This window comes from Phalaenopsis equestris, unplaced genomic scaffold, assembly GCF_001263595.1.
Source record: "Phalaenopsis equestris unplaced genomic scaffold, ASM126359v1 Scaffold000837, whole genome shotgun sequence".
Lineage (NCBI taxonomy): Eukaryota > Viridiplantae > Streptophyta > Magnoliopsida > Asparagales > Orchidaceae > Phalaenopsis > Phalaenopsis equestris.
In genome coordinates this window covers 64,791-78,908 of record NW_018165277.1, presented here as the reverse complement: position 1 = coordinate 78,908, position 14,118 = coordinate 64,791, and the positions used below count along the sequence as shown (strand labels likewise).

Here is a 14,118-nt window from a genome sequence, read left to right as displayed (position 1 = left end):
GCCGGCCCCTGTTCGTGTCCGACTCCGGCTCGATTGCTTAGGGAGTCGAACACAAGGTGTTCACGAACAAAGAGTCGTTTTGACAACCCTAATCACGTAGTGATAAGATGTTAAGGATTGGGACAAGATTTAAAAGTTATTATTTATATTAAAACATCGTTTGAATCTAATTTAATAATTTTAATTCTATTTTTTTAATTAATGCTTTTAATTGATTATAAGTTTTTGTAGCCTTATAGTCAATTAATTTTTTTTTAAAAATACTATATATATATATATATATAATTGATGATTAGTATTTCGAGTCAAAACGAGCCGAATACGAACGAACAAATCTTTCTTGGTGTTCGGCTCGTTAGTTTAGCAAACGAGTTGAACATTTTAACGAACCGAACACGAGCTGTTCGTGAACAACGAGCCGTTTTGACAAGCCCTACTTTACACTTGGGACAAGGTGGACTAGGGTGGTGCGATTTAAAATAAATGTTTGATCCTCTTTATGTCTTTTTTCTGTTGGAAAGTTTTACTTGGTTTGATTCCAATAGATGATATTCTTAAATTGAAAGGATTGAGAATTCCCCCACAATGTTTGCTTTGCAAGTCAGAGGAAAGCGTAAACCATGTGTTTTTTGGATGTGCCTGCTCTGTCAAAATATGGATAGTTTTAGGTGATCAGGCTGCTATCAAAAGCCCTCCATTGGGTTGGGCAGATTTGTCACAGTACAGCGAACATTGGCGTCTTTCCATTCATAAACAACATATCTTTAACATCATTCCATTCATAAACAACATATATTTAACATCATTCCTTTCATCTGCATTTGGTTTATTTGGTTAGCAAGAAATTCACACAAACAAGAGAATTGTTGCATTAAGCAGGATAGGGTGATTTCAAATATCCTATCTTATATACATAAACTGTTTATTTATCATAAATTTAAGCCATCCTTCTTTGTTAGTTGGGATGATTGGTAAGGTTATGACATACAAGGCTTAAATTTTTGTATGGTCGCACTTGTATGCTGCAAAAAACTATCCTTTCCCTAGATTAAGGTAAATATTGATGATAGTTGGAAGGCTGACTGTGCAGGTGCAGGTGTGGTCTACAGGTCTCATTTAGGTAAACTATTATGTTTTTTTTTCTTCATCTTGTATGATTGTTTGTGCATTATCAGCAGAGTTATATGCTACTTGGTTGGCCTTATCTTTTGTAGCTAAAATGAATTGGAAATTCTTTCAAATTAAGATGGATTCAACTATTCTGTTGGGCTTATTGGCGAATGATAAAGAACCTTCTTGGTATTTAAGTGTTGATTAAGTGTTGATTTATGCTATTTAAGTGTTGATTTATGCAGGATTAAGCAACTTTCAGCAAATATTGTCATCACATGGAGCTACACACCCAGGTAAACTAAAACGCCAACAAATTTACTTGCCAAATCTGCTACACAGATTAAGGCTATAATCTTGAAGACCAAGCCTGATTATGATCTTAAGCTGCTCCTAATGGGGTACAATCTCAATATGCCCTACCTTAGACCTTTCTCTTAAGATGGCACGTTTTTTTTGGTCTTCTTCTTTGCTTGGATTTAGCTATTTCTTTTGCCTTGTAGACATTTTGTGGTATACTTGTATCTGTTTTGGAGACTTTTTTGGGTGAGTTTGTACACCTGGAGTTAGAACCCTATGAGTGAGTACTGTATTTTTTGATCTGTAATGGGATCCAATCTCCTAAAAACATGTAACTTTACTTCTTGAGCAATAAAATCACCTACGGGTTTCCTTACTAATATATATATAAAAGGAAATCGATATTTGGCAGAGACCCAAATACTGATTTCCCATGCGCTAGGCCCTATGATAAGAGCCCGCACCATGTGCCTAAATATTCGAGAACCCAACGCCACTGAGGATCAAACCCGTGCCTGAGATGACTATATATATATATATATATATATTATAACATATTAGAACAAAAATTAAAGCAAAAGTTACATTAACCTCAAAGAAATTATGGGAAAAAATGCTAAATTTCACTTACCGTCGGTTGACTAAATCCTGCATGATTGCTTAATGAAGTTGTTGAACTGCTAAATAGGCTTCCACCGAAGCCGGTTGATGGTGTGCTGAATAGACTTGAACCAAAAGCTGGCGCGCTCTGTTGGAAACCAGTAGACTGCCCAAAGGGAGAAGGCGTTTGACCAAGAGAAGCAGTTGAAGAAAACAACGCAGAAGACTGAGTGTTGCCAAAAGTTAGACCAAAAGTTAGACTAGATCCAAAGGAAGAAGTGGATCCCACCATTGAGGAGCCAAAAATAGAAGGAGACGAACCGAATACCGAAGCACTTCCACTACCAAAAATAGAGGATGAACTGCTAGAGCAAAATCTAGATGAAGGTGCCCCAAATAGTGAAGGGGTGGAAGATGTTGAGCCAAAGGGGCTTGTTGAGGATGAAGAGAATGGTGAGCTGAAAAGCGAAGCTGATGATGATCCAAAACCAGTAGAACCAAAAGCTGGAGTTTTAGGAGCAAAAGGATTTGAAGAGATGGTGGATGAGAAAGGATTAGCAGCAGCCTGACCAAATGCGCTCGTTTGACGAAAAACACTACTTTGACCAAATGGATTTGTATGACCAAAAAAACTCATTTGACTGAATGGGCTCGATTGTGTTGATATCGAAAAACTTATTCCACTTGATTGTCCAGCAGGATTTGGACCACCTAAACAAAGTGATAGAAAGCAGGAATTGGCCCACCTAAATAAAATAATAGAAAATATAAAGTCAATTGTAGTAAGCAAAATGCATCAGTAAATCATAAACAATCAAGTACTAATAACAAGAGCATTCCTAGTACAAGTATATCGATCAAAGGCTCTCTCAAACATATTAAACATATGTATTGATAAGTATAGCATCACAAAATGGTGAAAAATTCTATTGAAATGACTATAAGTTAAAAAGTAGAAATGTCCTCCAAAGTCTACACAGACATATATTTTGAATTCTTAGAATCTGTTTGATGAAACATTTTAGCAGAAAACTGTATACATTTTAATTTTTATTTTGGTGGCTTTCTTTCTTTCTAAAGGTAATGTAATTTATGTCCACAATTATATGATTGCAAACATGAAGCCTAAATTTCAAACATTACAAGGTAAGGAACAAGTTGATAAGTCATCTTTAGCTCTATTCCTTACCAACATCAGATTACAAGTGTAATTTACTTCACCAAGGACTACATGTGGCAGAGACCAAAAGAACCTGTGTTACTTCATACTTGAACAGATTGCACCGCAACAAGAATAAGCCATTGCCAGTTTTCACCCAAAAAAACAAAGCATAGGAGCCATAGGCAAACTAAAAGACCCTAAGAACAGTAATGTATGTACTCTACGACAAGATAAGTATTGAAGAAATTCAAATATCATTACAAAATTTGTAGTGAAATGCACTTAAATACCTGAATATGTGCATGCTTACATCTATATAGGCCTTGTTACTTGACTATTGCATCAAAAAATATTTTGTGCATGCAACACAAATATTCTAATATAAGAGATCATAAGTAATGTTGTCGATATATGTTATGAGGTGAAGGTCAACATTACAAAAGAAAATTATAAACATAGATAGAATGCCAGATAAGGTGTACAGGGGGAGAGAAAGCAGGAGATGGATGTCAAAATATTGGGGCTAGGAATAGGATAAGAAAAATTAGCCAATAAATCCATCTAAGTTATGTTGAAGGTCGGATATAATAAACAGGTAACCTTGACTAGAGGCATTCCAAACATACCCTAGATCTTGCACTATTCACCAATTTTGTAAAAGAATAATGTAAATGAATTATCATAATGATATGCTTATGCATCCTAAAAGATGCAATGCCATTTCATTTTTTCAACAATAAAGGTTGAAAAGAAATTTGTGTCAATCTCATTGGGGGACAAAAAAAAAAAACTGATGTTATGTATTGTTGTCAAAAAAGATTTCGTGTTCACCTGACAATTAGCTCAAGTTAGACTAATTTTTTTTTAAAGTTGTATGTTTAACAAACCAAGCACAAATAGGGCCCTGTTTGTTCTTGTGTAGTTTTATAATAACTTCATTTTATTTATTTATACATAAAAAATGCATATATATTCATGTGTGCATGGACACTTACAAAGATTGTGTATATTTGCACTGAGATATTTATAATTGCATGGATATTTGCAAATATACATGGCTACAACTATATTCTATAATTTACATAAGATGTTCAAATAGACTTTATGTTCATGGATAGAGGGTATTTGGCTCGATAAGCTGATGAGAAAAACTCACATAAAATTTTGGCACGTTTGCTTAACAAGCCAAGCCGAACAACACACGAGAGCTTGATTCATCTATACCCCTACTGGGAAGAGGACGGTAGTTAATAAACTACTATAATGATAAACTTTAACATTCGCATGTTTCAAACTTTTTCTTTCCTATGTTCTTTATCCCTTAGTATTCCAAGATAACCTAACATCTATATATTTCAAGCATCCTTTGTTATATGTTCTTCCTCATCCACCATCCCAAAATAATCTAATAACATATCTTAAATAAAATTTCAATCATGTTTACCTCAACTAAATTAATCCAAACATTTAAAATATTTTGCTTGAGCAACACAAATAATGCTTTGATACCTTTCTGGTCTTTAGATTTATCAAGCATAAAAATCTAGAAAATCAAGTTGATCTAGGCTAAAAGCCTTCAGAAAAAAAGAAAAATCTTGTATCAAAATTTTCATTGAGGTGGTGTCACTAACACGTCCAAAAGGTTTTCTTGAGCATGCCAAGCAACATGTCTAACACAAACACTAAGACATGGAAAATGTTAAGAGGCATACCAATAACTTGAATGATTTCATTAAGAAAAAAAAAGGTGGGCATTGAGTTGACATACTTTTTTACACTCCTTGAACATAACACAAAACACATTAAACTAGTAGGGCTTAACCCATGCCATTGTTTCAACCAAAGTTTAATTTTCTTCCTTTCAAGATTCCAAGTCAACATATTTAGCTTCTTATTAAAATGTTTCTTAAACGTCATATCTTAAACTTTATAAGCACATTGAGTGAATGATTAAGGTAGGTCATCCCATTCAACAATGGTAAACCAGTGGCATAAATGACTTCATACATATTAAAAACCTTCCTCCAATGCATCAAATGTATATTAAAAGCCTCCCCATCCACCCATCAAAAGTTAATAAATTAACAGTTTGTACAGCAAGAGAAGAATTTTAAGATTTCATTGCATATAACCTTTCAAATAACATGGAACTTAATATCTTGGTGCTCATAGCTTTTAGATAATATTTGGAAAATTTTTCATACCAAATACATGGCCTTAATTGCATATTGACATGAATCTATATATATCGTTCAATTTTAACTCATGAATGGTTAACTCAAAATAAAACTGATGAAGTTGAATTAAAAAAAAAAAAAAAGTGATCATGCGTTCAAAGAACCTATCTTTGAGAAAAATATAAACCCTAGGCTAAATACATAACATAAAAATAAAAATGAGCACAATCACCCACCAAGTTCTGAAGAGAATACATAAATAGAAGGAAAAGGCTCGAGAGAGATTCGTTCAAGTATCCAAAAGAAATATTGCACGACAAATATATCTTCAATGGATCAACAAGAATGATAAAGAAGTGGAACTTTAAAAGTAAATAAATAAACAAATGATGGGTGCAATAGCAATGAGTTCTCAAGAGAGAGTGAGAAGAAAATAAAGCAAAAAAACAAGAAGCAAGTGGGGAAAAAAGAATATAGTAAAGTGCCATTTGGCCAAAATAAAGAAGGTAAAAAAAATCTTTTTCACTTTCATTCATCTTTGATTATTTGAGAAAATACAACACACACAATAGAAACTCATAAATGAGAGAAAATCCCAAAGAAACACTATATAATCATAAATAAAACAAATCTCACAAGAAAACCACCTCCCTACAAACATAGGTCTTGCAACAAGCTAACTGACGCTTGAGTCTAACTTTTGCCCATACATCAAGAACCTATTGAAATTTTCCTCTTCTCCACTCATTATCGCAATCCTCACCACCTTCCCGAATTGCCCATCCCGAATTGACTTCCCCAATACACGATTCTTTCCTTTTTCTTCCTCGATTTGTTGTTGATGTCTTTCCTTTTTTACTTATAGGACTGGGCTCATAGGATCACACTTAAAAAATCTAGATTTTTATTTGGTATTTATAATATTTGCTTTAGTTTATTTGTTTTTCCCTCTTAAGCTTTGGATAATTGTCTTTGTTATTATTTCTATTTTCTTCAGTTATTCCCTTGTTTCATTCAGTTGTATCAACTATACGACTTTTATTTGTGAAATAAAATAATTTTTTTTTCTGTTTATTTTTATTATTATTAATATACAATCATTTCTTTTGAGAATGCAAAATAAGTTCATTTTTTTTCATCACGTCATGTGTTGTCGAAGGGTACAATCTTATGGACACGGGGTGTGATATTATCATACACAAACTTGAATCTATAATGTTCCACCGCTAATCCTTAGTTTGAGCCAAAATTGCCATTGAATTTTCCTAACAAGGTTAGTTTATGAATGAGATCGTTGCCAAAACCCTTGCATCCCTCAGTTCAGAATATTTACAAAATCATGGAGAAAAAAAAAATAGATGAGATCTCTATATTGTAGGTAATGAAGTAGAAGTGATGTATAACATGATAGAGAAACATGGGTGTCTTGGGGTACTCTACAAGTTTATAAAAAGTGAAAGGAAAGATTTAGAAACAAAAAATCATTGTGTTGTTGATGCCAAATTAGCAACATATCAACTTATACAATTTTCAATAAAATAAAAATAGAAAATTAAGACGATTCTAAAAAAATTCTACATATTTCAATAATTCAATCAATAATATACGTCAATCAACATGAGGTCCTATTCATATAAAAAATAAATCATGATTAAGAATGAGCCCCCCATATTTTTATTATATTTTAACTAATTTAAATTAAAAAAATAAGGAAATTCAGTAGCAAATGATTATGGTCATACAATGACATGAAATCCAATATACTTCAACTAATTTTGTTGCCCCGATTGAGCTATGATAATAAAAATCTATTTGAACTAATTAGCTAATTGCACTTCATCATTTTTCCAAGAGAAGGAAGAACTCTCCCTTGGAGACTAAAAATGGTGAAATCACTTGGACATAAATTACATCTCAATTGCTTCAAAATTATTATAGTCTCTAAGGCTAAAAGTGTACCAATGCACTCAATGAACAGTTTGAACTCGATTTGATTAATACCCACTCAAGTTGAAAATTAAATACATTTGAATGTTTTTTAAATACTTGGAGGCTAAATGAACCAAGGTTAACCACGAACAAACTCGTTTATTTATGTTAATGAACATATTTGTCGATTGTTTAAGAAGTAATTTTTTAAAGGCTTTATATTAAACTTAAAGTAGCTCATATTACTTAATTAAAATGTATTTAATTAAATTATTTGATAGTAATATATTATATTATTATGAGCTTATGTTATTTTACCAATTCTCATCCATTATTTCTGCAATTCATAGTTAATTGTGGAAGGGTATTATTAGTTGTATTTGTAAACCCATAGGAGAAGGTTAGGATAATAATAGGTTTAGATGAAAATCTAATGTTTATTTTTTGTGTCGAGTTTGTGATAATTTTCAAGCAATGCTTCGGTCCCACTGCCAACTTCATAAAGTAGGAAAAATAACCAAAAAACATGACAAAAAGAATACATGAAAATAATGCTCGTGATCACGAGTTGAGCATTCCATATTTACTTGTGTTGAGTTGTGAAAACTTGTCTTGGTAATCTAAAGGGCTCTTTTGTTCCTCGCTTTTGATGCAGGAATGATGGTTGGGAAACCCTCTTTGCGCGTGAGTAGAGTCTGAAATCCAGATCAAGAGTCATACTGGTATAAGGAAATGAGTGGGTGCCATAGTTTTTTGCTCCGGTTGCTAATGAAAACAAAGACAAATATTATTGGCTTGTTTAGCTACTGGTTTGACTGGTGGGACGGAAAGAAGAATCTTTCTTCAAGGAACTTCTTTTTTGGGTGACTTCACTTTTGACGATCAACCTTGAGATTTTGACTCACCTAAGTTTAACTTCTAAACTAGGCTGAGAAAGTGATTCAAATTTTGTAAACTGCAGGAAAAAGTTCAGAGCTCTTGTGTGATAATCTTCACTAGCAAAATTGGAAAACGAGTGTTATAGATTGAGGCTTGAAAGATCCCGCTTAGCAACTACTAAGTAACATGAAATCTAGAATGTGTTTAATGTTGATAGAGATAACAAGACCATTTGAGAATGATTTGTTAGCAACTCCAGAAAGATGGGATATTGGGGAGAGAAAGGTGACTCTAATACCAATTAGAGAGTCTAATGAAGGAAAGGTTCAAATCTAATTGATTTGATCAAAGAACAGTATTTTCTTGTTCAACTGGTAGTAAGAAAAAAGATCGAGTGATAAGTGCTATTTTGAGAATGGACAATAACTCGTCAAACTAGAAATTAAGCTAAACAATATCCTTTTGGTGAGCAATAGAAAAGACCCAAAAAAATATTCTCAAGGACATGCAACGGTATCGTGAATGTCAAAATTAAAAAATAATAGCAGAAGTGTCCATCAAATGAGGAGGAAAGCCTATAAAAGGATAGAAGCACCATCATTTCAAAAAGGAGGACAATCTAAGGCTAGAGTCCAACCAATGCAGGCAAGGTTGAATGGTGCTATCTTCTAAAGGCACATAATTAGGTACTAGTGCATATCATTGTTCTCTGAAGGTGAAGGCAATCCCAAAAAGCCAATATAAACTAGTGTTTTGGAAGTTCAATGTTTATAGGGTCTAGCAAGTTACTATAAAAGCTTCGTGCGAGATTTACGCAAAATTCCATACCGTTGTCTCGACTAACCTACTAAATAATAATATATGAATGATATGTTAAACCATTAACCGTGATTAAAGTTTTCAAAATTTAGATGATTGTTTAGCCATAACTCCACCAATAACCATACCAACAAAAACTAAGAGATACCAAATTTACAGTGATCTGCTACTAAGAGGACTAAGACATGTTACAATGCAGTGTGATAAAGTAATAGATTATGACTTAAAATAAATAAAAACTTGAGAACAAATATCCAAGTTATAATCTGGATTCACTTGTTATAATTTTTATCCTGAAGATCTGTAAACTTCATTTGTATGAAGAACAAGTGAAGTATTCACTTACAAACACAAGATTTTAAACTACATATTCACATAACAACAACTAAGCATAAAGTAGAAGAGTTCGTAAGAATTGACAAAGATTAAGATCTTGGCATTCAATACTATTCAGATGAAGTTGATATTATAGCTAATATTTTTAACATCATGTTTATATTTATTGGCAAGTTACTAATCTCTAAGCAAGTTCATTGATAAGAGAAATAGAGAAATTGCACTTAGTAGTCAAAGCAAAAGAAAAATAGCATGAAATTGCACTTAGTAGTCAAAGCAAAAGAAAAATAACATATAATACTTAACTAGTCTAAATGTTTAAGCCACAGTATGAGAAAAATGACTTAACTAGTCTAAATGTTTAAGCCATATTATGAGAAAAATAAAAATTATACAATGGAAGGTGAGAAATTCAATAAAATGATTGAGTGAGATCACGAGGAGTTCAGCATTGACGATGTGGTAATAATGAAATTCAAAAGTCATCTTCGTGTGCTAGATGGTTTGAGATCAAAACAAAATTTTACATAAGGCAAGGTATTCTAGCTATACTAGTTGTCTAAGCAGTACAAAAAAAATGTTTGGCTGTGAAAGCCATATTTTGGTGACTTTAAATGAAAAGAGATGTATCTTAAATTTTCTTAAAATGATATTGCATCTGACCTTACAAAAAGCAACCGCCACCCAAAATGCACACTTAAAGATTTTGATTGGTACTTTTGATGAGTACTTTGTGTGTGATAAAATATTTTATGTGCTTTGACAAAAAAACTATTTTGAGCAATTTTCTAAAGAAAATTTTCTAATTATTAGTAGCTTTGTCGTTAAGTTGAATGACGTGTCTTGATATGATGTTATAAATTTCTCAGTGGATTAATATATTAGGCTCAACTTCATTGTCAAAGTGTGTGTGTCAAACAAATTAGATTATGACAAAGGGTGCATCAAAGGAAAATATACAAAACTTATTTCAATAAAGGTAAAACTGAAACAAAAAAGAGGATAACATTTAGTTCAAAAACACAAATTTTGTGAGATTGAATACAAAATAGTATATATTTTTCTTTTATCAATTTGTCATAGGATATGTAGCATAATTATGAAAAATACAAGTACGTTATGAGAAAACTAGATAAAAATATAGCAAACATTGAATCCTAAAGATATTACTATTGAATAAGAAGACACTAAGTTGTCGAATCCTGAGGCAATAAAATTAGAAAGGCAAAACAAAAGTTGTTGGTAATCTTCATAATTTAAATAGTCTAATCAATCATAAAAAATTAGATAGAATAGATCTTATTTACAAAAAATTAATCCCTAGTTAATATTGTGGATTCATTTTCCTTGTTGCATTTCAAGCTATTTTAAAACTAAGATTTAATAATGAAAATCTGGCCATAAAAAATAGGATCATAAATAAATAAAAATTGGTGTGGTTCAATTTATTTGTTGTTCCTTGAGATTGATCTGTAACAAATTAAGTCTATTTGAACTAATTAGTTGACTGTGAGGTATCAAAATGGTATAACCACAACAATTAAATAGTGATAAAAACAAAAAAAAGTGAATGACGAATTAAGAAAAAACTAGGCCCTATAGAGCCAACTCCTAAATTAGTTCAAATAGACTTAGTTTAGGAGTCAGAATGACATGCTCTTTCTAAAAGAAGACGGTTTCATCTCATATATCAATATGCATATAACTTCATACATACACACATCTACTTCATAAAAACAAATATAACATCAATGAATCAAATTATGACTTCAAGAAAAAAGTTGACTAGCTTTGCAGTTTAAACTATTATTCTACACTGTGCTTATTCACAAAAATCTAAAATAAAAAATCATGAACAGCGATTCATTATAAGTTTCTCGAAATGTTTGCTAGGACACTCAGGACACAAAAATTTCCGCTAACATCCATATGTAATGCAATTTTCAACAATCTTACCTTTATCACCACGTTGATAATCCTCCCATCTCAATTCCTCGTGGCTTTTATCTTTGTAAATAGGCATTGCAGATATTGATTCTAGCTTTCCAGCAGGTTGTGTACCGGTAGCATTAGGCTCATACGTTGCAGTGTAAGGTGCTATTCTACTGCCTCCAGCTTGACTCCCAAAAGTTGATTGTCCAAAACCAGGACTTCCAAATGTAGGTGTTGATGTCTGAGCACCTGAATAATATTAAGCATACAAAGGCTCAGAGTGAGTATATACCGTTTAGTAAAGAAAGTAAGAATATGAACATTGAAAATATGACAATTCAGTAAAAATAATTTATCACATTTCTATAATTGAAACCTCATAAAAAAGGAAAAACAAAAACTGTTTACAAAACAATTTAAATAGCTACAAAAGCCAAAACAGCATCAAGCCCAATTGACTATAGAAATAAGCTAGTGAATACCAAACAAATGATATTTTAAGAAATTTACCAAATGGAGAGCTTTGAGTTCCGAAAGGCGATGGCGTTGAGCCAAACGGTGAGCTCCCAAATGCGGGTGTTGACTGGCTAAAAAAAAACGGCGCAGAACCAAAACTGAAGGAAGATGTACTTGTTGTACCAAAAGCTGGAGAACTGGAAGAACCAAAAGCTGAAGTAGTTGATCCACCGAATGTTGGCGTACTTGCAGAAATAAACAATGAAATACTTGGAGCACCAAATGATGGGGTGTTAGATGCCCCGAATGCCATTTCTGTATTACCAAATAATGGGGTTGATGTAGAACCAAATGCCGGCGCCGTGTTAGAACCGAAAACTAGAGTGTTGGTAGCACCAAAAGCCGGGGTACTTGATGCACCAAACGTGGGGGCAGAAGCTGCACCAAATGTTGGTGCGCTTGTTGAACCGAATGCTGGGATAATGGCATGCTGGGGTACTGGTTGCACCAAATGCAGGTTGACTTGAAGCACCAAATGGTAAAGAAGAACCAAACAGGTTGCTTCCAAATGCTAGCTGTGTTTGTTGAAATGAGCCGCCAAATGGACTGGCCTGGCTGGAAGTAGACCCAAATCCTCCAAAAGCTGGTTTTTGCCCAAAAATAGCAAAAAATGAGGAAGATAAATAGCAAAAAATACCAAAAATTAAAAAATTGCATGTGAAACTTAGATGTGAGGCCTATAAGAGAGAACTGACTTCAAATGACAAAAGATGAAAGGTTTTAAAGGGTGCCTTTGGTTGAATGTTACTTAGATTGTATTGTTATCCAGATAAAACTGCTACTCAAATAACAGAACTATTTTTCAAATGTTGTGTGTTAGGTTTAAAATGTCACCTTATTCAATAAATAATATAATATTTAGAATAATTAAGAGAGATTAAAGATATTCCACTTTTTGAGCAGGTAATATTGGAATAATTTGCATAGCATCTACTTTTGCGACAATTATACTACCTGAATCTTAAAAAACCAAAGTTATCCAAATTACCTCTATGTGAAAGAAAAACATCAAATCAAACATCGCTTATCATAAATAACATAATACTACATGAAAAAAAAAAAAAAAACAGGTTAGCAAATTACAAGCAAAGATTGAAAGAAGAAATAATATTATTATTATATTTACATTACTGCAGTATTTCAAAGATGAAAATGTGATAAGCATAATTTTTTCAAAGAAATAAAAAAGCTTAGGATGCAAAAAACTGCTGACTGAAACACTTTCTACATTCGACACAAAAAAGTAAGAGTGCTTGCACTCCTTTTCTTAAAATTCAGATAACCATTGCAAACATATACAGCCTTTCTTGCTGCTATCCATAGTAGAAATGGTGCCTACAGATTCTAAAACTGGCATAAGATTTAACGTTTTCACAACAATAAAAAAAGGAAAATAAAATTCAAAGAAGGTTTTGAACATGTTATACATAAACTATTATGATTTCATACTATCATGTGCATAAATAAAATGAAAAGGAAATGGTTCCTACCAAATAATTCACCAAATTTGAAGTACGTAAAATATAATGAACATAGAAATCTTGTTCATTACCATATCTTAACTGATCAAAATAGCCTAAAAAAAAAAAATTTATTCCATTGACATAAACTATAGCTTTAAAAAAAATAGCATATATTGATAGCAGTCTGATGAAATAAGGCATATCTAAAGTAAAGTAATAAAACAATAATAAGAAGTCCAGACATATATGACTGTTGTGAATTTTTGCACAAAATCTGAGGCAACGAATTTATACTTTAAGTATTGTCCATGACTGCTTCTTAAGCTTTAATTTACTACTAAAAATTCGGTGGTTAAGTGGAATAAGATATCATATGAATGCTTAAAGGTGCATCAAATGTTTGAATATGTATGTGAGGTATTGGAGAGGAACTAAAACACAGCTAGAAAATACAAATCATGATGTAATATTCAATGAATCGTACCTAAATTATGAGATTCATTAAAGTATTAGGCTTACGAAACTTCAAATTCATGTATACTTCCATCAAAAAACAGCGGTTCAAAAAAACATTTCAAAAGGAAGATTTAGATACATATCACTCAATTCCTATGCATTTACATGCCTAACACCTATACTTTAATTTTTACATGTATGCCAATTTACTCAAGAATGAAAAGGTGTATTTCACTTTTTGAAAGTTAAAACGGTCGCCTCTTTTATGTGATATAATGGATCCGAGAGATATACATTCTAAAAGAAAAGTAAAGTTTAGGTTTTAGATATGTAAATGTATAAGAAATGAGTGGTATGTATGTAAATGCCCCTTTCAAAAAATTACTCACCACCAAAAGAAGAATATGAGCTCCCAAATGCTGGGATAGATGAAGCCCCA

General features: G+C 32.3%; 1 protein-coding gene across 1 annotated transcript in view; it reads right to left on the bottom strand.

Annotated features, from left to right (window-relative positions):
* LOC110031519 (nuclear pore complex protein NUP98A-like) overlaps positions 1–14,118 on the bottom strand; it is a 27,792-nt gene that overhangs the window by 7,710 nt on the left and 5,964 nt on the right. The window contains 5 exon segments of the mRNA XM_020734763.1: positions 2,042–2,721; positions 11,269–11,493; positions 11,755–12,188; positions 12,190–12,343; positions 14,069–14,118. Coding sequence (XP_020590422.1) covers positions 2,042–2,721; positions 11,269–11,493; positions 11,755–12,188; positions 12,190–12,343; positions 14,069–14,118 — 1,543 coding nt within the window.